The sequence below is a fragment of the Camelina sativa genome, chromosome 11, assembly GCF_030686135.1.
Source record: "Camelina sativa cultivar CO46 ecotype springtype chromosome 11, ASM3068613v1".
Taxonomy (NCBI): Eukaryota; Viridiplantae; Streptophyta; class Magnoliopsida; order Brassicales; family Brassicaceae; genus Camelina; species Camelina sativa.
The window spans coordinates 13,670,137-13,696,909 of NC_141890.1; the positions used below are offsets into that span (position 1 = coordinate 13,670,137).

General features: G+C 39.5%; 7 protein-coding genes, 1 non-coding gene and 1 pseudogene across 9 annotated transcripts; 5 read left to right on the top strand and 4 right to left on the bottom strand.

Moving 5' to 3' along the window:
- Positions 1-297: 297 nt before the first annotated feature.
- On the top strand, positions 298-3,015 carry LOC104723389 (beta-amylase 3, chloroplastic). Its single transcript, XM_010441756.3, has 4 exons — positions 298-1,284; positions 1,383-1,593; positions 1,683-1,793; positions 1,939-3,015. Exons 1-4 carry the CDS (start codon positions 752-754, stop codon positions 2,728-2,730), a joined length of 1,647 nt encoding a protein of 548 aa, XP_010440058.1. The 5' UTR covers positions 298-751; the 3' UTR covers positions 2,731-3,015.
- Positions 3,016-3,056: 41 nt separating this feature from the next.
- On the bottom strand, positions 3,057-3,691 carry LOC104723391 (uncharacterized). Its single transcript, XM_010441758.3, has 2 exons — positions 3,482-3,691; positions 3,057-3,356 (listed from the first exon to the last, which is right to left on the bottom strand). The coding sequence occupies exons 1-2, from the start codon at positions 3,547-3,549 to the stop codon at positions 3,248-3,250; spliced, it is 177 nt and encodes a 58-aa protein (XP_010440060.1). The 5' UTR covers positions 3,550-3,691; the 3' UTR covers positions 3,057-3,247.
- On the top strand, positions 3,670-4,374 carry LOC147933933 (putative small ubiquitin-related modifier 4 pseudogene; annotated as a pseudogene).
- On the bottom strand, positions 4,351-7,272 carry LOC104723390 (uncharacterized). Of its 2 annotated transcripts, none has more exons than XR_015572213.1 (3): positions 5,898-7,161; positions 5,075-5,735; positions 4,351-4,921 (listed from the first exon to the last, which is right to left on the bottom strand). XR_015572213.1 is itself a non-coding variant. In XM_010441757.3 (3 exons), exons 1-3 carry the CDS (start codon positions 7,016-7,018, stop codon positions 4,754-4,756), a joined length of 1,548 nt encoding a protein of 515 aa, XP_010440059.1. In that variant the 5' UTR covers positions 7,019-7,272; the 3' UTR covers positions 4,351-4,753. The 2 variants fall into 2 exon arrangements, 1 of the variants encoding a protein (XP_010440059.1); XM_010441757.3 differs by having other exon boundaries at positions 5,075-5,333; positions 5,898-7,272.
- Positions 7,273-11,717: 4,445 nt separating this feature from the next.
- LOC104727971 (uncharacterized) lies at positions 11,718-13,957 on the top strand. The gene is made up of 3 exons (XM_010447022.2): positions 11,718-12,696; positions 12,868-13,452; positions 13,521-13,957. Exons 1-3 carry the CDS (start codon positions 11,718-11,720, stop codon positions 13,955-13,957), a joined length of 2,001 nt encoding a protein of 666 aa, XP_010445324.2.
- A 1,787-nt stretch (positions 13,958-15,744) lies between these two features.
- Positions 15,745-19,668, top strand: LOC104723392 (uncharacterized). The gene is made up of 5 exons (XM_010441759.3): positions 15,745-17,464; positions 17,709-17,807; positions 18,251-18,295; positions 18,385-18,522; positions 19,167-19,668. Exons 1-5 carry the CDS (start codon positions 17,069-17,071, stop codon positions 19,518-19,520), a joined length of 1,032 nt encoding a protein of 343 aa, XP_010440061.1. The 5' UTR covers positions 15,745-17,068; the 3' UTR covers positions 19,521-19,668.
- A 436-nt stretch (positions 19,669-20,104) lies between these two features.
- On the top strand, positions 20,105-22,040 carry LOC104723393 (protein FIP2). The gene has a single exon (XR_015572214.1). It is a non-coding gene; the product is annotated as a protein FIP2 (transcript).
- A 227-nt stretch (positions 22,041-22,267) lies between these two features.
- Positions 22,268-24,115, bottom strand: LOC104723395 (ankyrin repeat-containing protein BDA1). The gene is made up of 2 exons (XM_010441762.2): positions 23,401-24,115; positions 22,268-23,180 (listed from the first exon to the last, which is right to left on the bottom strand). Exons 1-2 carry the CDS (start codon positions 23,983-23,985, stop codon positions 22,416-22,418), a joined length of 1,350 nt encoding a protein of 449 aa, XP_010440064.1. The 5' UTR covers positions 23,986-24,115; the 3' UTR covers positions 22,268-22,415.
- Positions 24,116-24,570: 455 nt separating this feature from the next.
- LOC104723396 (glutamate receptor 3.2) lies at positions 24,571-26,371 on the bottom strand. Its single transcript, XM_010441763.2, has 3 exons — positions 26,093-26,371; positions 24,961-25,227; positions 24,571-24,875 (listed from the first exon to the last, which is right to left on the bottom strand). The coding sequence occupies exons 2-3, from the start codon at positions 25,199-25,201 to the stop codon at positions 24,628-24,630; spliced, it is 489 nt and encodes a 162-aa protein (XP_010440065.2). The 5' UTR covers positions 25,202-25,227; positions 26,093-26,371; the 3' UTR covers positions 24,571-24,627.
- Positions 26,372-26,773: the final 402 nt, after the last annotated feature.

The window sequence follows — 26,773 nt, forward strand, 5'->3', positions numbered from 1 at the left end:
ATCAGAAAAAACATATCAATGGGTATGATAGGAAAAAATAAAAAAAAATCACAATGAACAAGAAGGCCATGAGAGGAAATTTCAAAGAAAATAAATTAGCTTTTATTAGAAGTCTATGAGTCAATGAACCTGTCTGCTGCTTAGTTGGAAAACATAAACCTTACAGGAAAGTCCAACAAGGAGAAAAGAGCAAAGTTAATAGCCACCACAAGATATTTCATGCTAAAAAATAATTAAATCCTTGCAACTTATCTTCTTATTCAAATTAAAATCAATAGGCCTTAAGAATTTTCAGCCACACGAACCATGTGTTCAAAGCCAAAGGTGAGTAGGAAAACTTATAGCTTATCTACATGACCAAGAGCAAAAAGCAAACATTATTCTCAATGACTATATCTTTAATTAAAAACTGCAGGAATAATTTACCAACAATTAAAAAAACTTTACTACAACTAAAATATCTGCATTTGTAACTACTGAAGTGACATTTTCACTTTTTCACTCTGATAGGTGTAAGAACCGTGTGATAAGTGAAAAACAAAAACAAACAAAAAAAGTAAGCAACCTTTTGTGATATTTTCTCTCCACTTTTTGAAAGTTTGTCCCCAAATCACAGCCAATCAATATTCTTTATAAATGCAAACACACAAACAGCATCTTCTATCAAACACATACATCATCTTCTTCTCTCAAACACCAACAACTCTTCTCTCTATCTTCACTCTCAACAAGAGAAAGAAAAAAGAAAGCTATGGAGTTGACACTGAATTCCTCAAGTTCTCTTATCAAACGCAAAGATGCCAAGAATTCCAGAAACCAAGAAAGTTCCTCTAACAACATGACCTTTGCGAAGATGAGGCCGCCAACATATCAGTTCCAAGCAAAGAACTCGGTGAAGGAAATGAAGTTCACTCATGAGAAGACCTACTCGCCAGAAAATGAAACCACTGAGAGATGGGAGAAGCTTCATGTACTCTCATACCCACACCCCAAGAGCGACTCTAGTGTTCCGGTGTTTGTCATGTTACCGCTTGACACGGTAACAATGTCAGGGCATTTGAACAAACCAAGAGCCATGAACGCCAGTTTGATGGCTCTTAAAGGAGCTGGTGTGGAAGGTGTAATGGTGGATGCTTGGTGGGGACTGGTAGAGAAAGATGGACCTATGAAGTATAACTGGGATGGCTATGCCGAGCTGATTCAAATGGTTCAAAGGCACGGTCTCAAACTCCAGGTCGTTATGTCTTTCCATCAATGTGGAGGAAACGTCGGAGACTCTTGCAGGTAATAAAGCAACTTTAGTTTCCCATCGAGTTAGATCTCTGTCTTTCATGTCTAGCTTAGCTAATCCTCTATATTGTTTGCTCTCTCTTAAAATCTAGTATCCCCTTGCCCCCATGGGTACTTGAAGAAGTCAGCAAGAACCCTGATCTTGTCTACACAGACAAATCTGGTAGAAGGAACCCGGAGTATATCTCCTTGGGATGTGATTCTGTGCCTGTCCTTAGAGGAAGAACACCTATCCAGGTCTACTCAGATTTCATGAGGAGCTTCCGTGAAAGATTCGATAATTACATAGGAGGAGTTATTGCGGTAAGCATAAATCTAGACTACAAACTGTATCATGAGCAATTCATACAGTGGCCTAAGCTAACTGTATCATCATTTTTCATGTATTGCAGGAAATTCAAGTGGGAATGGGACCTTGTGGAGAATTGAGATACCCATCATACCCTGAGAGCAACGGGACCTGGAGATTTCCCGGAATTGGAGAGTTCCAGTGCTATGACAAGGTATTTTAAACTAGCAGAAAAAAAGCCTTAATATTCATAAGAACATTAGTCATGAGATTAGACAAATACCAGAGAGATCATGTATACTTATGCTTACTTAATACTCCATATGCTTCTTCTAAGAAATGATGCTTCTTGATTGCAGTATATGAAATCGTCACTTCAAGCATATGCTGAATCAATCGGGAAAACTAACTGGGGAACAAGTGGACCTCATGATGCCGGCGAATACAAGAACCTCCCAGAAGATACTGAATTCTTCAGAAGAGACGGAACATGGAATAGCGAGTATGGAAAGTTTTTCATGGAATGGTACTCCGGAAAGCTACTAGAACACGGAGACCAACTCCTATCTTCAGCAAAAGGAATCTTTCAAGGATCCGGAGCAAAGCTATCAGGAAAGGTAGCCGGAATCCACTGGCACTACAACACCAGGTCACACGCAGCTGAGCTAACCGCCGGATACTACAACACGAGGAACCACGACGGGTATCTACCAATAGCTAAGATGTTCAGCAAACATGGGGTTGTACTAAACTTCACCTGCATGGAGATGAAAGATGGGGAACAACCGGAACACGCAAACTGCTCACCAGAAGGTCTGGTAAAGCAAGTACAGAACGCGACAAAGCAAGCTGGAACGGACCTAGCAGGGGAGAATGCGCTAGAACGATATGACTCGAGCGCATTCGGACAAGTGGTAGCAACAAATAGGTCAGATTCCGGAAACGGGTTAACCGCATTTACATACCTAAGAATGAACAAGCGGTTATTTGAGGGTCAAAACTGGCAGCAGTTAGTGGAGTTTGTTAAGAACATGAAGGAAGGTGGCCATGGGAGGAGACTCTCAGAAGAAGACACAACTGGAAGTGACCTTTATGTGGGATTTGTCAAAGGCAGGATCGCTGAGAATGTCGAAGAGGCTGCTCTAGTGTAATTCCCCACATAGGTACATAAAGTGTGGTCTATTGTTGCATTGTATTCCTAAATCTGCTAAATAAATAAATAGAGAGATGAGAGTGACCAAAGAAAAAAGAAAAGATGAAACCAGTAGAGTGTTAAAGCTATAGATTTGCACAATTCTGGGTTAGAGTCAGAGCAAAGAGAAGCCAAAATCAAATGATGTACACTTAGATTGCAGTTAGAAACCGTGTATCCTATTGAGTTTTCCTTGTACACCTTCAAACTCTTTTATCTCAAATAATATTTGCATTTTTTTCTCTCTCTCTCTCTTAAAATCTTATCTCAATCAATATGCATCACTCCTTCAAACAATTTCATAGTTAAATTAACTCATGAACACATCGTTTATACAACAGTTGCTCAAAAATCATGAACATTCTGGAAAGTGACATAAATGGAAATTTCACAGGAAGATGAATCGAAATCGGAAACTAACTTAGCAGTTAGCAACACAGATAACGAAAGCGCCTGGGGAAATCGGAATGTCTAACTCAGGAATGTGGTGGAGTAGAGTCAGAATTGGAACTTCCACGACGGAGCTCTTCGATTAAACCGCCGAGCTCTTTTCTCGCGGACTCTCTACCGAACATGAATCCATACCTGGAAAGCGAATAAATAGAGACTGTATAAACCCTAAAATAGTAGACATGGAGAGAGGGAAGAAACGAGAAATTAAGAAGAGGAGCTAGCTAGCTAGTGGGAGAGATGAAAATTAAATCACTCACCAGCATGAGACGGCGGAGAATACGCCGGAGATTGCAACCGTTTGGATCAACGAGAACGATTTCTGCATCTTTTCTGTGATGTTTGGGGGAATTCAATTTTCCGATCATCATTTCTTTCTCTCCTGAGGATTAGAAAGAGTTTAGAGCGGGAGAGAATCACTTTATGGGCCTACGCTAATATTTGAGCCCAGCCCATTTAAGTCATGTTCGATCTCTTCTTAACTCTTTTCTTTTGACCTTCTGTCGTAATACTGTTGTGCGCCAAAAAAAAAAAAAATGTCCGAAGAAGGTAGCCAAATCGGCGACAACACTTCAATTCTGCAATCGAAGTTGCGATCTGAGACAACTCGTCCAAGGATCGCTCCTTATGATCTGCTGAGCAGAGTTTATGGAACAAGTAAGGTGAAGAAAGAAGGGGAAAAGCCTAAAGTTGCCTCGGAGTCGTAGTCGTCTACCCATGTTACTCTAAACGTCAAGGGTGATAGGACGAGGATAGGGTTCGAGTGTTTAAGGTGAGAAGGAACGCTAAGTTGCTTAGGTTGGTGGAACATTACACCGAAATGAGAGGCGTCGAGTGGAACACATTTCGCTTTCTTTTGGATGGTTCCAGGATTCGAGAGTATCATACACCGGATGAGCTGGAGCTTAAGGATGGAGATGAAATTGACGCAATCTTGTATCAACTAAGTGGTTCTGCTCCATCTTCTATAATATTTGCAGTTTAGGTTTTTATGGTGTGGATGTTATATATATAACCATATGTATGACCGTTTGTTGTACTTGAACCTAGTCATAGACCAGATATCTTTAATCTTCTCAAGTTGATTGTATTTGGAATTCTCTCATGTCATCTTCTATCTAAGGAAAAGTAGTAAAAAGAGGTGTTATTTTCACACGTTGTAAAAGTAAGACAATGTTTTGTTGCTTCTCTTACATGGGTTACGCTTGTTACAAAGATTTTTTGTTAACAGACAACATTGCTTACTCTTCAACAACCTATGTACAGTTTAAAAACCAGCCTGCTCATAAAACAAGTGGGAGGAAAAGAAAAAGTAATACCTGTATTGCTTGCTCCATAGCCAGATCTCTTAATTATTACTTATGAGATCTCGACCTTGGTTCCAAGTGGTTCACCTTCAAGAAAATCTCCACGGAGATTGCGAATTTTGTTGGCTGTGTTCTCTAAGCGTCTCTCTCTTCACTCTTGTGTCTTCGAAGATGTTCGAGGTGTGGTCATGACTGCGATTATGTCAAAATCTTTGCCACAGGAACTCACAAAGGATCGTCCCCACTACTACAATGAAATGTTTGGGTTTGGACAGCCTTCGTAGCAGCAACTCTAGCAGCATTTGCTGCTCGGTTTGCGACCATCACTGCTCTGTTCACTCTCTCTTCAACTTTCACAACTTCACGTGCTTTATCGGCTGCTTTCCTTGCTTGCTGTTGATCAAAGAGAGAGAGGGAGAAGGATCAAATCTCATGTGGGTGTTTATGTTCAATTTGCTAACAAATCTAATCTCTTCAGGAGATGAACAAAAATTATAGTACGTAACTTGATAAATATGAGCAAGAGTAAGATAGATTATAAGATACCTGGACAGTGTCGAGAACCTTGGAATGACTGATGGAAAACGATGAATCAGGACGAGTGGTCTGCTCGGTAGGACAGCTGAGAACTCCGTCTTCCCAATGGCCTGCCTGTGTCTCACCATTCCTGAACGTGTACATACCAAGCCCTTGCCTTCTCCCCTCATGCCAAGCTCCTTCATACCGATGCCCGTTTCCAAATTGATACACTCCAAAACCATGCATCCTGTCGGCAAAATACTCCCCAGCATATGTATCACCATTTCTGCAAGAGAGATGTGGCTTCAAGTCAGACAGGTATATTACTTAATAAGAGAAGACAGTGATGAATGCAATTGTATAAATCCAAGCTCAAGTCAGCAACAAATAAGCTTGAGCCTTGATTCCCCCTAGACTTATAATTGTCTGAAACATAAGAATAACCGTGGCTAGGGAAGAAGACAGCCAACAAAAAAACTTTTGGTTGAAATGCAATATGAACTGAAAGCCAGCATCTTTCAAAGGGTAATCTCATGCAATTACTAATGCCAGTAACAATCACGCTTCAAATAAAGGGTGAGAGACGCCAACGGTAGAGGGTATTAGGCAATACAACAATCTATCAAGAACTCAAGATTGGAAGCCACATAAACTTCAAGAAGAACCCACGAGCAACATAGACATGAACCTAAACATAACATCATAAAAGTAAAAGTAAAGCCTTAACTTTCAGAAACCACACTTACTTCAATTCCAAACCAGTCACACTAAAACGTCAATATCATAGGACTAAAAAGTTCACCCTAAGCTAAACCATTTCTGCAAAAGTTAAAACTGAAGAATATCTCACCTGAAATGATAATGACCAAGGCCATGTTTAACACCCCATTTAAACTCTCCAACAAAACGACTACCATCCTCAGAGGTATACACACCACAGCCATGGCTCTGTCCATTAGACCACTCACCAGCATACACATCCCCTGTATAAAACCTGTAGATTCCAGTTCCATGTCTCATCCCTTGCCTGTATTGACCTCGGTACCTACTTCCTTTAGCCCATGTTTCTACTCCATATCCATCATACTTCCCATCAATCCAATCCCCTTCGTATTTACCCTTCATAGAATAGTAATAAACACCACTCCCTGAACACTTGCCCCTATGAAACTCTCCCTCGTAAACATCACCAGAGCTGTACTTCTGAACCCATGAGCCAGAGTTAGTCTTCTTCTCAGTCACAGGCTTCGACCCAATTGACCAAACAACATGTTTAGTACTCTCCTGAGATGTAGACGAGGATCTGGTAGGGGTGAGCTTGAGAGACAGCAACCGAGCGATAATCAAACGAATCGATGGTAAGTGAGGAAGAGCGAATTTGAGAGAGATCGAAAGGACAAAAGAAAAAGCGATAACCGAAAAGACGAAAAGAAGGAAGAATCTGAAACTAATCAACAAGAAGAAGATGTAAAGAGGAGGAACAGAGAGAAGAAGTAAGAAACGAAGATGGAAACATATCAAACGGACTCTAAGAACATGACGGAGAAGCTTCTGATTAGTCGCCGATGGGATCGATGGAAGAGATGAAGAGAACCACGACAAAAGATACGACGGACAATAAGACGAAATCGAACCAAAGCTTCCGCGTTGTCTTCTGAAATCGTCAACGTTGAACGGATTAGAAGATCGAGCCGCCGCCGTAACCACCACAGGTCTCTTGGAAGTAAGATTCCGAGACGACGAATCTGGGATTTCAACCGTCAGATGATGACGACTCTGAGCTTGTTGAACTTGATTGTTGAACACACTGAACCCACCAATGTCTGGGGTGAGAATCTCAGGTACCTGAAGAGGGCGATGATGATGTTTAATCTTAGGCTTTGGATCCAAATCGGAGGAAGTAGATAAACAACCGGCGGTTTCTTTTCCGATGTACCGCCGTTCTGCTACAGTTGAATTCTTCAGATGCATTTACATACAGAATCTGGAGATTGAGATTAGGGTTTCTTAATAAAAATTAGGGTTTCTGTGATCTCAAAGAGACAGTATTGCTTTTTTGTTGTTGTTGTTGGGTTCTCTTTAAACTGTGTTTCTCTAGTTTTCAGGAAATGATGAAGAACGAGCTCAGTTTTGAAGCTAAGGTAAAGATAGCTTTGTAAAATAAAGCCCTCGTTTTTTGGTTTTATTTACAGATATTGCCATTCGTTTGCCCCCCCCCCCCCCCCCACTTGATCCTCAAGTTTAGTTTTTAATAATGTGAGATTAGTTAAATCTCTTTCGTCATTAATCAAGAGAGTATTATTCTCTAAGATACCCCAAAAGACTCTCTTTTAGTTTAATTAATTAAAACTAATATACTTAGCGATTCAATGTTCTTCAAACATTTAATGCCGTACATAAATTTTTAAAATTCAAAGTCTTTAAACTTTCCTACGAGTATTAAAAGTAGTATTATTCTAGGTAAAATAATTGTGTCAATTGCTTGTAGAAATGGCAAGAAAAATGAACTTTAATTATGTTTATCCGGATGGTTTTTTGTTGAATTGAGACTTCTTGTTTTGCTTGTACGGTCCTAATTCTACGTGTCTGCCATTAGCATTACAAACATTACCCTTTTCATGTTTTTAATTATTATTTATTGATTATTGATATCGTTTTAAGCAAACATTATACATAAAAATATATATATATATATATATGTAACCTTCAAGTCAGCCAATATTTAGCATGCATAACTCATTTCAAAGTTTTTAAAGTTTTTAACTAATTCTAATGTTTTTAGGTAATGGTCTCATCTCGATAAATAATCAATTATTTCAACTACTCATTTTATTCTCTTTGTATCCAAAATACAATTATTTGATTCATAACCAATTCATTGTATTTTTCCTATAGTGTATTATTATATTTTACATAACTACATACACATAATTATAATGAGAAGTATTGTTCTTATATACATAAGTGCGATCTAACAAAAGTTATTTTCTTTTGACATTTATTTGATTCTCGCCGTAGAGCAATTAGATTATTCAAGAAGTGAGATCACACAAGAAACATCCAATATAGTTTAATCAAAAAATATATTTAAATAATAAGAAAAAGGTTCTTAAACATAATTAACAATTAAACAACTAAATTGAAAAAAAAAAAGAATACACCTCACTCATAAACTCATACCTAAACTAGAGAAAGTTCAACTATGATTAAGATGTAATTTCAACTCCCATGTATTTAAATCTATCATTACATTTGTAAATAATAATAGACCTTAATGAATAATTAACTTTAAAAAGTAGAAAAAGTTTGAATTAGTAATACAGAAAAGTCAAATTCACAAGTAAGGTTTTCAAAGACGAGAATAAGTCATCAATATATATATATATATATATATATTCAACTTCTTGTGTCTTGTATTAAGATTCATCACAAATTAGTTGTTTGTGTTGTTACTTGATAATTCTATTTATTTTCTTCCAGTGCACGTAAAGGAAGATGAGATTAGAAGCAGGGGTGGTCTTGTAATAACAAAGTGATAAGAGGTAAGATGAGTCACCTGCGTCTTTGAGCTGCTCATCAGAGGCCACGTGTCAGCAACAAAGCGGCTAATATCACCTAATGCCTCGAGATAATAGAAACGGCACCGTTCGATACCGATCCAATCGCAATGGAGAGATAAAAGTGTTTGTGGCAACTTGACTTTCTAATAATATCTCTCTATTTAGAAATAGAGAGAGATATATCATCCAAAAGTGCACAAGTCTCTATCCTTTTAATATGGGCTCCCCATCTTTCCAATGTAGATAATTGTTATCTATATCAAACAAAAGCCTTATATACAAAATATCGAATGATAAAAAGGTAACAAAGCTTTTGACCCTAATAAAGTAAATTAATTGAAATTGGAAAGGTAATAAAGCAAAACTAACGAGAAAAGATTCATAGAATTGTGGGTTAATATCTGATAAAAGAAACCATAGTAGAGATCCAAGATGGAAGTGAAGCTTTAATCACTCGAGTATAAAGGATTGAAAATCACTGTCTCTACCGCCACCGATTATCTCATGAGAAGAAAAACTGTCCGGGCTTAAAAGCTCCTGAAACGGAGAACAAGGCACCATTACCGACTCGATACCAATCAGAACATCGAGGAGGATCCCTCTCGCATAGAGAGAGTCACTCTAGCCAAAAAAAGGATCAAAGTAAAAGCTCTTACCGACATGAGCTCAGGGCTCAGGTTAATCCCCAAAGGGAATACTCAGGAACTAGAGTACAAAGTTCTAGACCCTCCTCTATGGATAGAACAAGGTACCAACACCCTTTTAGCACGGAGAGATCCCCCTCTCGCTCTTCGTACCTACCTAGAAGAGAATCAGGCAGGTATCACTCCAATCACCATCCTCCCAACTTACAGTGGAGAGAAAAATCAAGTGCTAGAAGTAGTGTAAATATCTTACCAATGGAATTTTCAGAAACCTCTCGAGCTTGTCGTCCACCTCTGGAAAGACATGTATCGGCTTCCAATACACCTCCCCCTCCTCCTTTGTCGAGAGATGAGGTCTTGGGAGAACTCCGAGATGTTACCATACAATATGTTAGCTGCGTGGATCCTACAGAACAAGCTGCAAGGAAACAAAGGGTTATCCAAAGCGAATCTCGTGGATTAATGGCAGAAACAACAGATCATATCCTGGAGGTAAACAATAATACAAACCAAACCTTGGTGAATGCCCTCCCAGAGCTAAGTCCGGGTCTACCTATACATCCTGCATTGAGAACCATTTCTCCACAAGCAGGTCTCAAGAAAAAGAGAGGACGACCTCCTTGCCCAAAACCTACAATTAGAAGCCAACCACAACTTTTGGGTGCAAAATCAAGCAAACAAAACAAAGTGATAATACATAACTCACCCAAGAGAAGGAATACCCCTGAAGGGCAAGCTAAAAAGGGAGATGACCGTCGAACCTCTGACCATCTGAACAAAACAAAAAAGAGACTCACTTTAAATAATAATGAGGTATCTATTCCGTCTACTAGCAAAGAGCCACCAATGACTGCTATCATACCTGCTATTGCAAGGAAGAAGGGGGATTTTCATGATCCCCCAAATCCTCTTCCTTTAGAGTTTTGAGCTGGAACTGTTGTGGTTTGGGGAATCCCACGACAGTTCGCAGACTAAGAGAGATTCATAAACGTGTCTCTCCGGATATAATTTCCCTCATGGAGACAAAGAATGCTGATGACTTTGTGCTCAAAAAACTTCAAAGCCTAAATTACTCAACAATGAAATTGGTCTCACCTCATTGTCGGGGAGGGGGTGGACTAGCTCTACTTTGGCACCAACATCTGGAGGTAGAGATACTTCAAGCCTGCTCCAACTACATAGACACCTGCATAAAGGCGGAAGGTAAAATCTTTTTTGCCACATTTGTGTATGGAGAACCGGATAAATCAAAGAGAAAGGTAATCTGGGACCAAATATGTACCTTTGGTAAAACCAGAGAAGAACCATGGTACCTCAATGGGGACCTTAATGATATGATTGACTCAAGTGAAAAGCAGAGAGGACCTATTACACCAGAGGGATCCTTTATTGATATGCGTACTTTCATGTCAGAACGTGACCTTTTCGACCTCCAGCACGCGGGGAACTTCCTATCCTGGCGAGGCAAAAGACACAACCACTTAGTCCACTGTCGTTTGGATAGAGCAATGTCAAATAGTTTGTGGGCATAATCTTACCCCTCTGGACGTGTTGAATACTTAAACTTCGAAAGTTCAGATCATAGGACGTTAGTGACTTATTTCGACCTGCACTATAAAAGGAAAAAGGGGCTATTTAGATACGACAGAAGGTTAAGAAAAAACAAAGAAGTTACCCAATTGGTCTAGAAGCAGTGGAAACCAGAAGAACCCGAGGAAGTCGAAATTAAGTTACCCAATTGGTCCGGAACCATTGGAACCCAGAAGAACCCGAGGAAGTCGAAATTAAGATCAATCGTTGCCGGAAAGCCATCATTCTATGGACAAAAAAGCACCAGCAGAATAGCCAACAGCGAATTGTGACGACACAGGAAATGCTAGAAGAACTCATGGCCAGTCAAGATTCAAGCCCAATGCAGTTAGCTTTAATCAATGATGAACTAGAACAAGCGTACAAGACAGAAGAAGAATTCTGGAAGCAATGCAGCTGACAACTGTGACTTACACTTTGTGATAGAAACACGGGGTACTTCCATGCCATTACAAAAGGATGGAAGACTGTGAATAAACTCTTGGTTTTAGAGGATGATGATGGTCATACGCGGTATGAAGAAGACCAAATTGTATATACCATCACGGACTACTATCGTAACCTCTTTAAATCTACTGGAACCGCTAATATTGCAATTGTCGATGAAGCCATCAACCATCAAATTTCAGAGGAAACAAATGCAGCTCTAGTCACCATACCTTTGCCAGAGGAAATCAAATCAGCCTGCTTCTCCATCCATCCTGACAAAGCACCAGGCCAGATGGCTTCTCAGCCAGTTTCTTTCAATCAAACTGGAGCACCTTAGGCCCTCAGATCATTTCCAAAATTCAAAGCTTCTTTATCTCGTGTATCCTGCCGAAAAACATCAACAACACTCATGTCATATTGATACCAAAGATAAAGAGCCCTAAGAGGATGGCAGATTACAGACCAATAGCCCTATGCACAGTCTACTACAAGATCATATCCAAAATCCTCACAAAAAGACTACAATCCCTCCTGCATACACTGGTTGCAGAGAATCAATCCGCCTTTGTTCCCCAACGATCAATCTCTGACAATGTCCTCATCACGCATGAAGTCCTCCACTCCTCGTCTGCAAAACAAAGATGTTACATGGCTGTGAAAACAGACATGAGTAAAGCATATGACAGAATCGAATGGCAATTTATCAATGCAGTCTTCGAAAGGATGGATTTTCATGCTACGTGGATTAACTGGATATTACAATGTGTCACAACCGTAAGGTATTCCTACCTCGTGAATGGATCTGCTCAAGGACTGATGACCCCCCAGAGAGGAATACGACAGGGAGACCCCCTCTCCCCGTATCTATTCATCCTCTGCAGTGAAGTCTTGATGGGACTCTGCCAAAAAGCACAAAGAGAGAATAAACTCACAGGTATAAAGGTTGGGAAACAGATCCCGAGAATCAGCCACTTACTTTTTGCTAATGACACAATGTTCTTTTGCAAGAACGATGAGCTTAACTGCCATACGCTGATGCAAATCCTTCAACAGTATGAAGCAGCCTCAGGACAGAAGATCAATGCCGATAAGTTAGCCATAACATTCTCTGCCAAAACTCCAGTGGAGACAAAAGAGAGAATCAAAACCAGCTGGGGGATCCAGAAGGAAGGTGGCTTACGTAAATATCTTGGATTACCTGAACTTTTTGGCAGGAAAAAGAAAGATCTATTCACTAGCATAGTGGATAGAATTCGACAACGAGCTAGCAGCTGGTCAACTCGCTATCTCTCAGCAGCTGGGAAGACAACTTTACTAAAATCTGTCCTAGCGGCTATGCCAACCTATTCCATGTCGTGTTTCCAACCCCCTAACTCCTTGTACAGGCGTATACAGTCAGTGTTAACACGCTTATGGTGGGACGAAAGTATGGAAAAAAAGAAGATGTGTTGGGTAGCCTGGAAAAAACTTACAAGAGCAAAAGGAGAAGGGGGACTCGGGTTTTGAGACCTACAGAGCTTTAACGATGCCCTCCTGGCTAAGATCAGTTGGAGAATCCTCACCAACCCTGAGTGTCTTTTGGCAAGAGTGTTTCTAGGCAAATACTGCCACTCCACTCCGTTTCTAGATAGTGTGGCTCCTTCCTCCTCCTCCCATGGCTGGAGGGGTATACTAATTGGCCAAGATCTCCTGAAATCACAACTAGGAAAGATAATTGGTAATGGGAAGGATACCCGTATCTGGACAGATCCATGGCTCTCCCTTACCTCCCCAATAACCCCAATGGGACCACCTCCGCAAGACATAGCGAATCTCACTGTTGCAAATCTGATAACTTTCATAACCATGGACTGGGATAGAGAAAAACTTCAGGAAACTCTCCCAGGATATGTTGATCAAATCTTGGAGATCAAACCGAGTACACTAGGTGCAAAAGATACGTACGCCTGGCTCCCAACGACATCTAGTATCTACTCTGCTAAATCTGGTTACTATGAGAGCATTGTCCACGACCCAAAGAGTGGCTCCCTGCATGATTTAACTAGCGGATTTAGCTGGAACACTCACATCTGGAAGTCACATTGTACACCAAAACTAAAATTATTCATGTGGAAGTTGATGAGAGAAGCTTTACCGGTGGGAGAGAACCTGAGGAAACGACGGATGAACGTTGAGGCGACCTGTCTGCTTTGTGGCAACCTCGAATCTACCTTCCACCTCTTCTTTTTTACTGCGATTTTGCAAAAGAAGTCTGGAGACTTGCTCCCCTGAAGGAACCGTTGAATGTGCACCTATTTGCGACTGTTAGAGAGGGCATTGAAAAGCTCCAAAACGTCATCGTCTTGCCACCTTCCGGGGTTGGACAAGGCCCCCTCCACCCTTGGACTCTTTGGAAGATCTGGAAAGAGCGAAACAACAAACTTTTCTCCAAGCGCCATGAATCACCAAAGGATACCTTATCCGCTGCAATTGCCCTAGGCCGAGAATGGCAGGATGCCCAAATTCTTCCCCCGAAACCAAAACAAGCCCGCACAAAAGAAAGCAACCCCATAGCAGGATCGGATTTTATGAATCTGCACACGGATGCGGCTTGGGATATGGGTTCCCGTAAAGCGGGTTTGGGTTGGCTTTCTTCAACCACAATTCGAGAATCAAAGTACCTGAGTCCATTGCAGCACTTCATGTAGGATCACCATTGATGGCGGAGGGACTTGCAATGTTCCATGCCTTGATACATGCTTTGACTCTAGGTTTCACGAAACTCTCTGTAGCTTCAGATTCATCTCAATTGATTGAAGCCATTAATTCCGGAACTCAACAGAAGGAGCTCCACGGGATTCAACACGATATCCTGACTATCTGTTCTTCTTTCCTTGGTCGATTTAGATTTGTACCGAGAGGGGAAAACAAAGAGGCAGATGCCTTAGCTAAGGCTGCTCTCCAAAATTCATCATTTGTAAGGACCTAATTTAATTAATGAAAGTATTTGGTTTGTCAAAAAAAAAAAAAGAATTGTGGGTTAATATAAAATTCGGAACATACAACGCAACATAATGATCAATATAACATTCTTAAATGTCAATATAATTTTGTAACAATATTACACGGTAAACCTAAGTTCACAATCTCTTTAGCTAAATGTAGCCCTGGGATATAAAACCGAACCGAAAAAACCAACCGAACCGAACCGAGATTTTAGGTGTTCGGATCGGTTTCGGTTATAAGAGCTAAACCGATCGGTAGTAATTATTTTGGGTCTTCGGTTATCGGTTATTTCGGTTCGGTTTGCCTGAACCGATCGGTTAACCGAAATAAAAATAAAACCCTAACTTCTTCTAATTCTAATCTAACCTAACCTGATTAGCCGCTCGATTCCGACTTCTTCAATGACAGATCTCTTCTACTTCTCCTTCTTCTTAGTTCTTACTTCTTACCTTTGTTCGTCTTCTTCTTTTTCTTTCCCTCATTTGTGTTATTCTTCGTTCTATCTCTTCTATCTATTCTTCCTCCTCTTCGTTCTATCTCTTCTTCCTCTTCTTATGGATATCTTTTTTTTTTCTTCGTTATGTCATTCGATCGGATCTGCAAGTTTCGCCTTTAAAGTTTTGCCGCTGGTGTGTCTCCAACTCGTCGACTCGTCGGAGGAGACTCTTCTCTTCGTCGGAGAAAAAGCTCTTTTTTTTTTTCTTTTTTTTCTTTTTCTTTTGTTAATGGGTCTAATATATTCAAGCCCAATTTTAAAATTTAAACTGGTCCAACAATTTTGTTCTGATGTTCAATAGTTCTGTTTTTTTCAAAAGTACTCAATTTTTTTTAAAAAAAACAAAAATCGGTTATTTCGGTTTTAACCCTCAAAACTGAAAATAAACCAAAAACCGAACAGAATTTTATTTCGGTTAAATTCAATAACATTTTTAAAAATCAAAATAAACCGAAAACCGAATTAACCGAACCGAATAAACCAAAATCCCAGGCTAGCTAAATGTGTTTTTCAACGCTTTGCTTCCCTAGTTCTCATTTCCATATTTACGAAAGGATAAAGATTGAAGATTACACAAAATTAGATAAATTTAAATGAACAAATTGATTTTGTATTCGAGTTGTGTGGTCAGAGTTCTTGTGGACACATTAATTTAATGTCGCAATACATTCTCTTTTTTTCTGGACAATTAATATAGGAGCGTTTTAGCCAATCATATTACCAAGTGTCTGTTTTGAGAACATGCGAATTAGGCCATACAGAAACATAAAAAATTCAAAGCTATATGAAGGTGATTATATTAGTGCGGTGTAATTATAATTTTACAGTGATCATATTCAGTGCAGTGTGCCAAAAAGAAAAAAGAGAGATTAAATTTGATAAATTGTTTTGACCTTTTTTTAAAAATTAAATCTCTGGTATTATATTCCAACTTAACTGTTACATCGTTACATATGTTAGTTTTTAGAATAGAGATACCACAACAACGATAGCAAAACCGAGCTAAACATACTCGGAGTAAAAACCAAATGAAAAAGAAAGAAGTTAGATACTAGAGATAAAATCCTCTTAACCATAGTTCGAGCATGCCTTGAAGCTTGGGTGTGCGATTTCTAGTGATACAGGTAATGTAAATTTTTATATCGAAATAGGTGAACAAATCTTATACCGGTATGCGGATATTGGTATAGATTTTGAAACTTTTGAGTATGATTGAAAGAAAAGAACTAGAATATTGAATTGTTTTATGAAATTCATTTGCATGTTTTTTTTTGTAAAAAATTAAACTAAAAATAAAACATAACAAACCTCATTTGAAGGCTTGCATAATAAATAAATGCGTTGAGACATTCGCATGCTCAGAATTTTTCCTTCATGCATGTTTGCCGCTTGTTTTGAATCTCCAAAGATCCACGTGAATTTTACATTCACAGATCACGCTTTTCATCATTGAACTTCAAAGTCTTCAACAAGCTTGTTGTTTGATAATTAAGCTCACCCGCAAAATGCAATCTCCTTCAAATAAAACCATGTACGTAGCCTTCACAACACAAACATCGCTTTGGCCCATTACTATTAAGAACTCATTTTCCAACGTTGATTTAGATTGAGAGCCTGACATGCCAAAAAGGAAAAAAGATTCCATTTGTATCTTTCCTAGTTCAGCTAACCTTGAGATACATGTGGAATGTGGTCGTTTGACTTGTCATCGGTATAATTACCATCATAGTAATACACCCCTCATTCCATGTTTTTTTACCAAATTTTCTTTCAAATGCATATTGAATATAAACATTTTATGATTTATTGCAATACTTTTTGTTACCATATAAAAAAATTCATACACGCACAAAATAGTCTGAAACCAACCATTTTAAAAATATAAATTATTATTCTTTACACACTAGTGGATTTTTTTGTCAAAAAAAAAAAATACACTAGTGGATTTATTGCGTTCATATGCGATTCATACCCCAGTTAAAAGGCAAGGTTTCCTTAAAACGACAGCGTTTCGTTTACTTGAACATCCAACGTTGAAAAAAAAACTACCAAAAATAGCAACAAGAGAACAAAAGAAGAGATCACAATCATATATGCATCTGCCATGAAGGTTCAAAGGTTCCAGAGCGGAAGCCGCAGCAACGATTTGACTCACCAACAACAACACTCTCTTCTCTTTCTCTCTCTTCATTATTATTGGAACTAGATTCCAAAATTTTCACATGAAATCTCCCTTGTCTCTTCCTTTTGCTCTCGCATCTTCTTCTTCGTCACACGCGTCTTCGTCTTCGTCAACGAATCCTCGTACTCTCCGGCGATGCCCCGTCGATTAAAAGACGGCGAGCCTGGCCGTTTTACCGCCACCGCTCTTCTTTTCATAGGTTTGATCTTTTGTGTTATCGTCTACGCTGTCTTCTCTACTGTCCTCCGTCCTTCCCAAGATCGCACGCTCGTTGATTCCTCGGTCCGGTTCACGGAGGAGTCGCGAGATCACGCCGCGTCTGTACACGGTGGAGGCGGGTGTTGCCGTGGGATTGATAATTTGGAGCTTTGGGGTCCTGCGGTGAAGTGGGGGACGGATTTTAAGTTTAATTCTTCTAATGAATGTTGTAAAGCGTGTAAAGTTATGTGTAACGGAAACGATGGTCCTTGCTTGTGTGATTCGTGGGTGTTTTGTGGGAATAAAGAGGCTTGTGGGTCTAAGTTTGGAGAGGTAAAGTTTGATTCTTGTGTATTGAAATCGATTGGTGCATGATTTACCAATATCGTCCGTTAAGTGTTCGACAAAATGCTTAACTGAGCCTTGTGTCGTCAAATTTAGTGGAAAGTGACTAAATTTAAAGACACCTCGTAATTTTTTTGACTCTATGTGTGATTAGTGATTGAGAAATGTTGAATTGATGACACTTGCCACTGGTTCAAGTTCCAGAGACTGAGGTAATTTTTTCTCTGTGCAGTGTTGGTTGAAGAAGCAAAAAGATGTCATGTTGCCTGATCGACAAGGAGGTGGGGAGAAAGTAATGTGGACATCGGGGCTTATCTTTGGACAAGGACAGGTAGTGTGATCTTATATAACTTGTCTTGATTACTAACTCGATTGATCGACCAAATTCAAAGTTAATGCATTTTTTTCTGACGCTGGAAATAATAGGTTTCAATGAGATTTCACTAATTATATAGCTTTAATTGTTGTTGTCATTTTCCTCAAACATTTACTATTCCACGAATACTACTCAGCCTCTGGTATTGAATTGTCTGTGTGAATAGATGACAATAGCTGCTCTGTTTTATCAGACTATACTTTTACTGTGTTCTTAATTACCTACTAATCTGCAAAATTACTGTGTCGGGTAATGTTATTTTGGTGGTGCGAATTCAAATTTTATGTCTCTCTGATTTTATTGTTATGATAACCGCTCTGTTTTCCTTGTTCTCATGAAAACAGTTCGTGTTCGTGATGATTGTCGTAATAACTGATTAGCTACTTTGCTTCTGATAGGGCATTGTTGGTTTTGAAACGGAACACGGCGTAATTCATGTCAAAGTAAGTATCTTATTTACAATGTCTGTTTTGTACTTCAAGGGAAAATTAGAAAGTTCCAGATTTGACACTGATGCTTCTCTTTGTTGCAGCTTCACCCTGAGTGCGCTCCTCACTCAGTATACTACATTCTTAGTTTGTTAACTCTGCGCCACTGCGCAGGCTGCCAGTTTCATCGAGCCGAGAACCGAGGATCATATTGGGATCCAGAAGGCGATCATGTACATAATGTAAGGGACCTTACACAAATTTTGCCTTTAATTCTTAGATCAGCGCATAATCAATTTTCACTCTTAAATCTGTGATCTCGAAGTATGAATATTGATCAATGTGCTTGGATCTCTGACAATTTGATAGACTTGTAGCCACTTGATTCATCTGTTATACCTTTTTATTATTGAGTATCTGTCTTTCACTAACCAGAAACGCATGTAGTAGTGCGATCCCATTTCTGGTTTCAGACTGTATCGAGTATGCTTGTTACCCTTTCTACCAATGAAATTTCTTTTGAGATATTTGTTCATATCTCGCATATAACGTAGGCACAACTGATTGTACATGAGGCATAAACCATGACTGGTCTGATCACATAGTAGACATTGTGATTCATTTGTTATGCATATGATTCTGTCAATTTGATAGACTCTTTAGCCTTTTATATTCATATCGAAGATCAAATGAGTTTTCTGTTGTGAAAATGCTTTAGCGCTATAGGTTTGAATTGCTGCTATCGACTACACTTGCCATGATTTTTACCTGTTCAGTTTCCGTTTTAGCTTGTTCATACCTTATTGCTTGCACACCTATCTTCCTATGTACAAACAGAGTTTTTGCTTCTTGTTTTATTGAAAGTCTCATCCTTTCACTGTGCCAGGCTCCCTATGGCCCACCATATGCCATGATTCAAGGAGTCCTCCAGGCCGAGGGAAACATGTTCACACCGATCCCAACCGAGCACTGCCCAACTATAAGCCGTGGCTCGGTGGCGTGGGTTGGCTCGGGTCCAGAATTTTTCATCAGTTTAGCAAACCACCACGAATGGAAACAATCTTACACTGTATTCGGCTCTGTTCTGCCAGAAGACATGGATGTCGTGGAGACGATTGCTGGTTTACCAACAAGAGCTGATGTCTGGAACGGCGTTCATGTATCTGTGCTGGAGAAACCGGTGTCGTTAGCCGTGCGGAGAATGAAGACGGGCCAAGAACAAGGAGAAACCGGTTCATGAAGAAAAAGCTAGAAATGAGCTTAAAATAGTCCTTGCTTCTTCTTTGTTGAAATTTATAGTAATTTTTTTTTGTTCATAAATAGAAACTACCAAAAACGCCAGAAAATTTCTTGGTTCCGTTAAATGAAAATTCACTTATCCTTCTAAAGTTAAGGGGAGATATTGGTTTAGGATTTAGAAAGAATTTTAATGACTTTAAAAGTTGTTATTCAATCAAGACTTTTAAAAACTCTTTAAAAAATTGGTGTTATTGGTTGTGTATTTGTAAAAAGTTATCTAAAATCTTGATAAATTTAGTGTTATTGGATTAAGAGTTTTATAAAGTCATTAAAAGTTTTATGTTATTCAAGTAAATCAAAAGAATCTTAGATTGTTAATGAATTCAAATTTTATGTTATTGGTTTAGGATTTTATATCATTTCCTTCATAACAAAAGTCATGAAAACTTTTTCATCAAATAGAAAGATTTTACAAGATTAGAAAAAACAAATCATCATAATTTTAAAAAACTTCCTAAACAATCTCTTAGAATCCTTCATTTTTAACTTTCAATTTTCTATGATTTTAACAATCAGCAAGAACATAAAGTCATTAAAATTCTTTCTAAATCCTAAACCAATACCTCCTCCTAAATATTTCTTATGTCGAACCAAAACGAAAACCGAAATTGAATAGGGTATTTTTAAATGTCCAAAGAATTTGAACCGAAACCATTGGGTTACACTGAACCGGCAAATTGACTTATCTGATTGTGGGAGAGAGAAGTCTCTTAAAACGACCGCGCGTATTCGGCGGCGGTGGAGAAGGTTGCGTCGGGTGCGCACACGTCACCCACTCCCGCGGCGCACTTTAGCACAACTCTCAACCGGCCACCTCTTCGGCCCAATCCTTCATTAACCTAACTTTTTCTCTAACCTGCGCCTCTCCTCTCCTCTCCTCCGCCTCTTTATTATCTCTTACCCACCGTTCTTTCTACTTTCACTAATCTATTCTTCGCCGCCGCAATGTCAATCCCCGATGATGGATCCCCCGTCGGCATGGCCATCGATTCTTCCACCGCCGTAACCGTTGCCACCACCACCACTAGGCGAGTTCCTCCTCCGTGCTGGACCGACGAGGAAACCGCTGCGCTTGTCAACGCCTACAAGGATAAGTGGTTCGCCCTCCGCCGTGGGAACCTCCGTGCGGCTGATTGGGACGACGTCGCCGCGGCTGTTTCGTCCTCGTCCACCGTAGGAGGTACTCCGAAATCAGCCATCCAATGTCGACACAAGATCGAGAAGCTTCGCAAACGTTATCGCGGCGAAAAACAACGAGCTCTTAATCGGCCAGGCAAGTTCTCTTCCTCTTGGGATTTGTTCCCAATATTGGATGCTATGGGTTTCGCTCCGGTGACTCCGGCGACCGTAGAAACTTACGATCCCGATGTGGATCATGATGATGAGAGTAACGGTTTGGATGGATTTAGGGCTAGATCGAAGAGGTCTGGGAAGTTTAGCGGTGGTTACTCTGATTCACCTCGAGAAGGATATGGGGTTAGATCTAGGGCAAGGAGTAACATGAAATTGTATAGTGGTTTCAAGTCTGAGTTTGATTCAGATCACGATTCAGGAAGTGGATTTGGATTGAAAAGGAAATACAATGGGAATCAAAAGGTTAGTTCTGATTTCGATGCTGATTCGGATGATGAGATTGTGTTAGTCCCGAAGACAACTAGGCTTAGGACTCATGGCAAGCCTTCCTCTGGTGATTTTAGCCACAGCGGTGGTGGTGGTTTCCCGTTGAAGTCCTTTGGTGATCGGAGTTTTGCTTCTCATGGGTTTAAGCCCAAGAACTTCAGTAAGACTGAACCCAATTTCTCTCAGGATCTGGATTATGATGATGAGTATGATGATGATAGAGCAGAGAGGGAAGGATTCAACCCGAGGATTCAAAGTTCTAGGAGCTCTTCGCGGGGGAGTGGCTACAGCAGGAAAGAAGGGAGCTATCCTCGAAACGCTGGTGTTTCCAATGGGTATGGATCGTCTTCTAGGTTCAAGCACGAGCAAATGAATGCAGCAGCAGAAGTTGAGTCTGACCCGATTGATGAAGTTGTTTCTTCTGTTAAGATGTTGACAGAAATGTTTGTGAGGGTGGAGAATTCGAAGATGGAGATGATGAGGGAGATGGAGAAGTCGAGAATGGAGATGGAGCTGAAGCATTGCCAGATGATGCTTGAGTCGCAGCAGCAGATCATAGGCGCGTTTGCTGAAGCATTGAGCGAGAAAAAGAGCACAACAAATGCAAGGAGGCCGGTTTCGTAGTAGAAGAACTCTTTTTAACGCTGAATTAGCGGTTCATAACATGGATTTTCATATGCTATAATGATCAAATAGCTCTCTGAGTGTAGTACGAACTACGAAGTGTCATCTTCGAGTTACTAGGAACAGAAACGGCAGTGAAATTTGATGCAAGTAATGCAGGTTAAGTTGTTAATTATTGGCATTTTGATAATTTGATAAGATGACATTTGTGTTTTAACATAGCATAGCCAAATTGTGTCTGCAGTGAGCCAGTGACTTTTTGTTTTTTTTTTATATGTTGGAGCAGAGAAGTAAACTCATTTTTTCCCGCCTTTCAACTTGGAAAATTCGATACTTGCCCATAGGCAGAAGTAATTCGCTGGCTGGTACAAATTGTCTACAGAACTTTGTTTCATATAACAACGTTCACAGTCTAGGGACAATACCTTAATAGCGAACTTATTAGAGTTGGAAAACATAACAAAGGGACATAAGTCATCCTACTGAAAAACGAAACAGACACCAAAGTGGAGGGAAATTCTGGAAGAAGAGCTAATTCCATCAGACAATAATAAACAGTTAAAACACTTGAACTTGAACGCTTCAGGCTTCATTACGATAGCTCCTGAGATGAGGTAAAGTACCTCGCCGGAAAGTCCACTCGGTTCCGGCGACGTTTGTTCATAAAGAATGCCACGACAGGAGGTGATAATATAAATCCTGTAATCACCGGGTATGCAAAGGGCAACAGGGACACTGCGATCTCTCCAAATGAGCTCTTTGGATTTGGGAATGTATCGATGAAGGATGCATAATTAGCAATACCGAGAGCCGCTGTTGAACCATAAAGAACCATCCACATAGGCAGTCCAATTATGAGAATCATGATCACATATAGAGATGAGAAGAAGGCAATTCCGTTAAGGATATAAAAAAACAAGGCATTGTTGAAAGACATGGTCATCTGCCCAGCTGCGTGAATGGTGTTATCATTATCTTGGGTTGAATCTGAGGAATTTTCCTGCCAATATCCGCCAGGAGGACTAAGACCAGCTTGGTAAGTGGCTGTTACTATCAGTATAGCCACCACAAGTATTGCACTACGGCCGTCATTACTATTTAAAGATCTGTGGCTAGTCTGGAACAAATGGTTCAGCCCTAAGAGCTTGTTCTGCTTCTCAATAAGTGATGGCTTTTCGCGCAAGTATCCCACGAGATTCATCGTGGGGCCAAAAAGTAATTTATCTTTAGCATTTTGGAGTAGTCTGCTTACTATGGGGAAACGAGGAGATTGGTGAGTCTGAAGTATGTCCATCGCGGTCTTACCAGCCAAGTTTCTGGCTTTTACTTTCACGGTTCTACGTAGCAGCTTCATGACCTGAAACGTACAAGCACACACAATCATCTATGTATTACTGATAACCCCACTCCTTACCACAGAATCCCACTAACTTCACACGAACATAATCGGAAAAAATGCAAAAGTCTTAGATGTTAAGAAGCTCCAAGCAAGTAAACAGCAATAACTGACCAAGAATTTGTACGGCGAAACAAGAGTTTTAGGGGAAAAGAGTAACTAAATGATGAGATAGACATACCTCTGTTTGATTTGTCAACGCAGCAATATGGAAGACTGTGTTACCATCTTCATCCTTCCAGTCCAAGATTTCCTCTCTGTGTGCTCTCTGAACCCATCCCAATAGAACCTTAAATGCCAAAAACTGGCTGTTCTTCACGGCAATGTGCACAGCTGTCTCGCACTTAATCGTCAGATCTTCTACTGAAGATGGACAAGCAAACAAGAACTCACTCAACAAATCTGTTTGACCTATTTGAGCCACATAATGCAAAGAGGTGGTCCTTCCTCTTCCCTTGATGCTGACTAAGCTGCTGTCAATTGCCAATAACCCTCTCGCAGTTTGAAAAAAGTTATTTGTCAAAGCTAAATGCATTGGGCTGAAACCTGACAGGTTTAGCTTCAAAGCAAGTGACGGCTTCAGGGTCATTAATTCCATGGCGAAATGAGTTTGCCCCGTTTCGGCTGCAATGTGTAGTGGCGTTTCACAAAAAGGCAGCTCATCATATTGTCCTAGAATTGTTGGATCTCCTGCAATCAAAACGTATAGTCTCTCAATATTCCCAGCTCCAGCCGCCTCGTTAATTCCAGCTGGTTGAGCTGCCATATCCGATACTCTATTAACAATCCTTTGTGCAACCACAAAACTTATTCAGGCATCTGCCTCCACAGTGTTTTTTTTTTGTCTTCTTTTTTTTCTTTCTTTTGTTTTGGGCTCCTACAACTCCTAGATAAGTACAAAACACAAAGTCTACGGTCAACTCCTTGCATTATGAAGGACATTAGAGCATCTCCACTCCGGTCACCCTCCTAAGTTGCTCAGAAATTAATTAATCATATAATTAATACTAAACTAATTAAAGCAACCTACTAAGAATTTAAACAAAATTATCTCTCCACTAAAGAACCCAAATAAAGTTGCTCAACCATTTAAATAATAATTTTTAAAATTTTGTTTATTAATTATCAAATTTTAATTATCTAAAATGATAAAAGAATGATTTAAATTCTTTATATTAATAGAAATCAAAAAAACTGTTGTGAGTTTTCTCTCTTGTAACATTTTTGTATGTGATTTGTAGCAATCTTGTGTATGAAGCTGATCAATTAGAACTCACGACAAAAAAAAAACTGATCAATTAGAATGATCTCTAATTGTTGTAGTTATGTGTGTAGTTGAGTAATAAGATTATTAATTAGAATGAGAATTTGTGGGATTTATAAGCAAATCTCTTACAACACCGTTGTTTTATATGTTCATATAGGTACACCAACCATAGTAACTTATCATTTCTGCAATGGCACGCATCAGAAAGAGATCGCTAGGTGCTGTATATACAAAGAACGGGAACTGGAGCGGAGAGAGGCTAGGGTCTAAAGCTGTGAATGACAACATAGGCACATTAAGCTCATTTGCAAGATGAGACAGAACATGAGCCATTATTGATGTCTGAGGACCAATTATAGCCACAGCATCAGTCTCCATGAACTGCAATGCTGTGAGATAAAAACCAACACAAGGATAAGTAGAAGTTTAAGTTTCAAAAACAAGAACCAATGAAACAAGGTCACTTTATTTCACCTCCCATGATGGTGAGGAATCCGTTGCGCTTGGCATCATAAGTCATTATACGCAATTTAGATACACCAAGGAAGATAGGATCAGAATTGACATCATCCTCAGCAGCTTTCATGGCAACGCTTGTAACATCACCATGTAAAGTGCCTAAACTGAAGATGGCTCCAACATCAACATTACGAGGCCTTGAAGCTCCATCACCAATAAGAAGAGTGAAGCTCAATAGAACCAAAACCAAAAACATTGCTTCACCTTATAATCAATCAGTTCCTGATACAAACAACAACATTCAGATAAAAACTTAAAGTCACAAAATGGGATTTTTTTTTATGTTATTTGGTCACAGCAAAAAGAGTAACACAAGAAAAAAGAAGAGAAAGCTAGAAACTTGTTAAGAAACAAAGAAAGTAGTATCTTTCAGTAGAACTGTAAAGTGTTCACGAGGATTAAAACCCTTACCTCAAACATAGACAAGACAACTAAAAGCAATAAATTAACCCGGACCAAAATAAAAAAAAGCAGATTCTTCGTCAGGTAGGAAAATCAAAGGTGAGAGAAGGAAGGCATGAGGAACAAGCAAGAGAGAGTACTCACTAAACATAAAAAGGGAGAAGAACGAGTGGGTCTTTAACAAACATAAAGAAAAGGAGTTCTCACAATCGTTTTATATATACAAACATAACAAACATTCTCACAATCAAACAAGACAACACACGGTTAAACCCTATACTACTAAACAGACATGAGAAGTTCATACCTTCTGATCATAGAACAACAGTCTGGTATTTCAGTTCCGGATACAATTACATTAGAAAAGATTAGAAACAAAAGTTCACTGTCTTGTAAACCTTTAAAGCACCAGAAATCGTAAAGTGTGATTGTTTGTTCAACTAGGATCAAAAGCATGATTACCTATACAATCTAAAACACAAAGACAGTTCATCCCTTTACAATCTAAAACACAAAACAACACCTCACACAACACAAGGAAAACTGTCATATATCAGACAAACAATCGATACAAATCACAAACCAAATGAACATCAAACATTACCCACTCTCACAATCAAATCGAATTTAACCTAAACCCTAACATTAACAACGAGATCAATAATTAAGAGATGAGAAGACGAACCTTCTCTGTCGCAAAAGGAGGTAGGTCGTCGTGAGAACCGAAGCGTCACATCTTACGGTTAACCCGATCGGAGTGGCCATCGTCTTCCTCAACCACAAACCCTCCAGTTTTAGCCGGAAAAATCAAAGGATTCGAGGTGAATCCACTGATTTTCCGGTTTCGATCTCAATAGCCATCGAGTCGCCGTTCTGTGTCGAGAGAGAAGAGAGAGAGTCGGGGAAGAAAGAAAGGAAAAATGAACAATTAAAAAAAAAAAAGTTTTTATATTTTTCATGAACCAATCCCAATTAGCCACGTCGCGGTTCTTATCGATTGCTCAAATTGCTTCTCAAAGGATCGATTCTCAGATAATTAGACCTGAAATGAATTTTTTATTCAAAATTTGGGCCCCAAAAACAAGAGAATTGAGGAGAGTACCTCTCAGTGGAGGTGGTCTTACTTGTCCCATGTCCAAACTCCAAACTACTCCTTTTCCATATATCTTTTTCTTGAAGTAACATGGCTAGTAGATGGATTAAAGAGTTTTAAAAGACTACAAGAGTATATGGGTCAACCCTGACTTAAGGAAAAAACACCAAGTCCCCGTCAACTCGTTACATATGAACTTATGAAGGATCTTCTTCTCTTAGAGATGTCATCATAAGTTCAAAAAGTAAATAAAAATATCATAATAGTACTGTA

Coding starts and splice junctions, on each gene's coding strand:
- LOC104723392 (XM_010441759.3), top strand. CDS start 17,069: ATGCCCCGTCGATTAAAAGACGGCGAGCCTGGCCGTTTTACCGCCACC. Junction 18,296..18,384: donor ACGGCGTAATTCATGTCAAA/GTAAGTATCTTA, acceptor TCTTTGTTGCAG/CTTCACCCTGAGTGCGCTCC. Junction 18,523..19,166: donor AAGGCGATCATGTACATAAT/GTAAGGGACCTT, acceptor TCACTGTGCCAG/GCTCCCTATGGCCCACCATA.
- LOC104723395 (XM_010441762.2), bottom strand. CDS start 23,985: ATGGCAGCTCAACCAGCTGGAATTAACGAGGCGGCTGGAGCTGGGAAT. Junction 23,181..23,400: donor CGTTGACAAATCAAACAGAG/GTATGTCTATCT, acceptor TGTACGTTTCAG/GTCATGAAGCTGCTACGTAG.
- LOC104723391 (XM_010441758.3), bottom strand. CDS start 3,549: ATGCAGAAATCGTTCTCGTTGATCCAAACGGTTGCAATCTCCGGCGTA. Junction 3,357..3,481: donor TTCTCCGCCGTCTCATGCTG/GTGAGTGATTTA, acceptor TTCGCTTTCCAG/GTATGGATTCATGTTCGGTA.
- LOC104723389 (XM_010441756.3), top strand. CDS start 752: ATGGAGTTGACACTGAATTCCTCAAGTTCTCTTATCAAACGCAAAGAT. Junction 1,594..1,682: donor ACATAGGAGGAGTTATTGCG/GTAAGCATAAAT, acceptor CATGTATTGCAG/GAAATTCAAGTGGGAATGGG. Junction 1,794..1,938: donor AGTTCCAGTGCTATGACAAG/GTATTTTAAACT, acceptor TCTTGATTGCAG/TATATGAAATCGTCACTTCA.
- LOC104723396 (XM_010441763.2), bottom strand. CDS start 25,201: ATGTTTTTGGTTTTGGTTCTATTGAGCTTCACTCTTCTTATTGGTGAT. Junction 24,876..24,960: donor ATTCCTCACCATCATGGGAG/GTGAAATAAAGT, acceptor TTTATCTCACAG/CATTGCAGTTCATGGAGACT.
- LOC104723390 (XM_010441757.3), bottom strand. CDS start 7,018: ATGCATCTGAAGAATTCAACTGTAGCAGAACGGCGGTACATCGGAAAA. Junction 5,334..5,897: donor CTTGGTCATTATCATTTCAG/GTGAGATATTCT, acceptor TCTCTCTTGCAG/AAATGGTGATACATATGCTG. Junction 4,922..5,074: donor AGGTTCTCGACACTGTCCAG/GTATCTTATAAT, acceptor TTTGATCAACAG/CAAGCAAGGAAAGCAGCCGA.
- LOC104727971 (XM_010447022.2), top strand. CDS start 11,718: ATGGCAGATTACAGACCAATAGCCCTATGCACAGTCTACTACAAGATC. Junction 12,697..12,867: donor ACGCTTATGGTGGGACGAAA/GTATGGAAAAAA, acceptor GAGTGTTTCTAG/GCAAATACTGCCACTCCACT. Junction 13,453..13,520: donor GATGAACGTTGAGGCGACCT/GTCTGCTTTGTG, acceptor TTGCAAAAGAAG/TCTGGAGACTTGCTCCCCTG.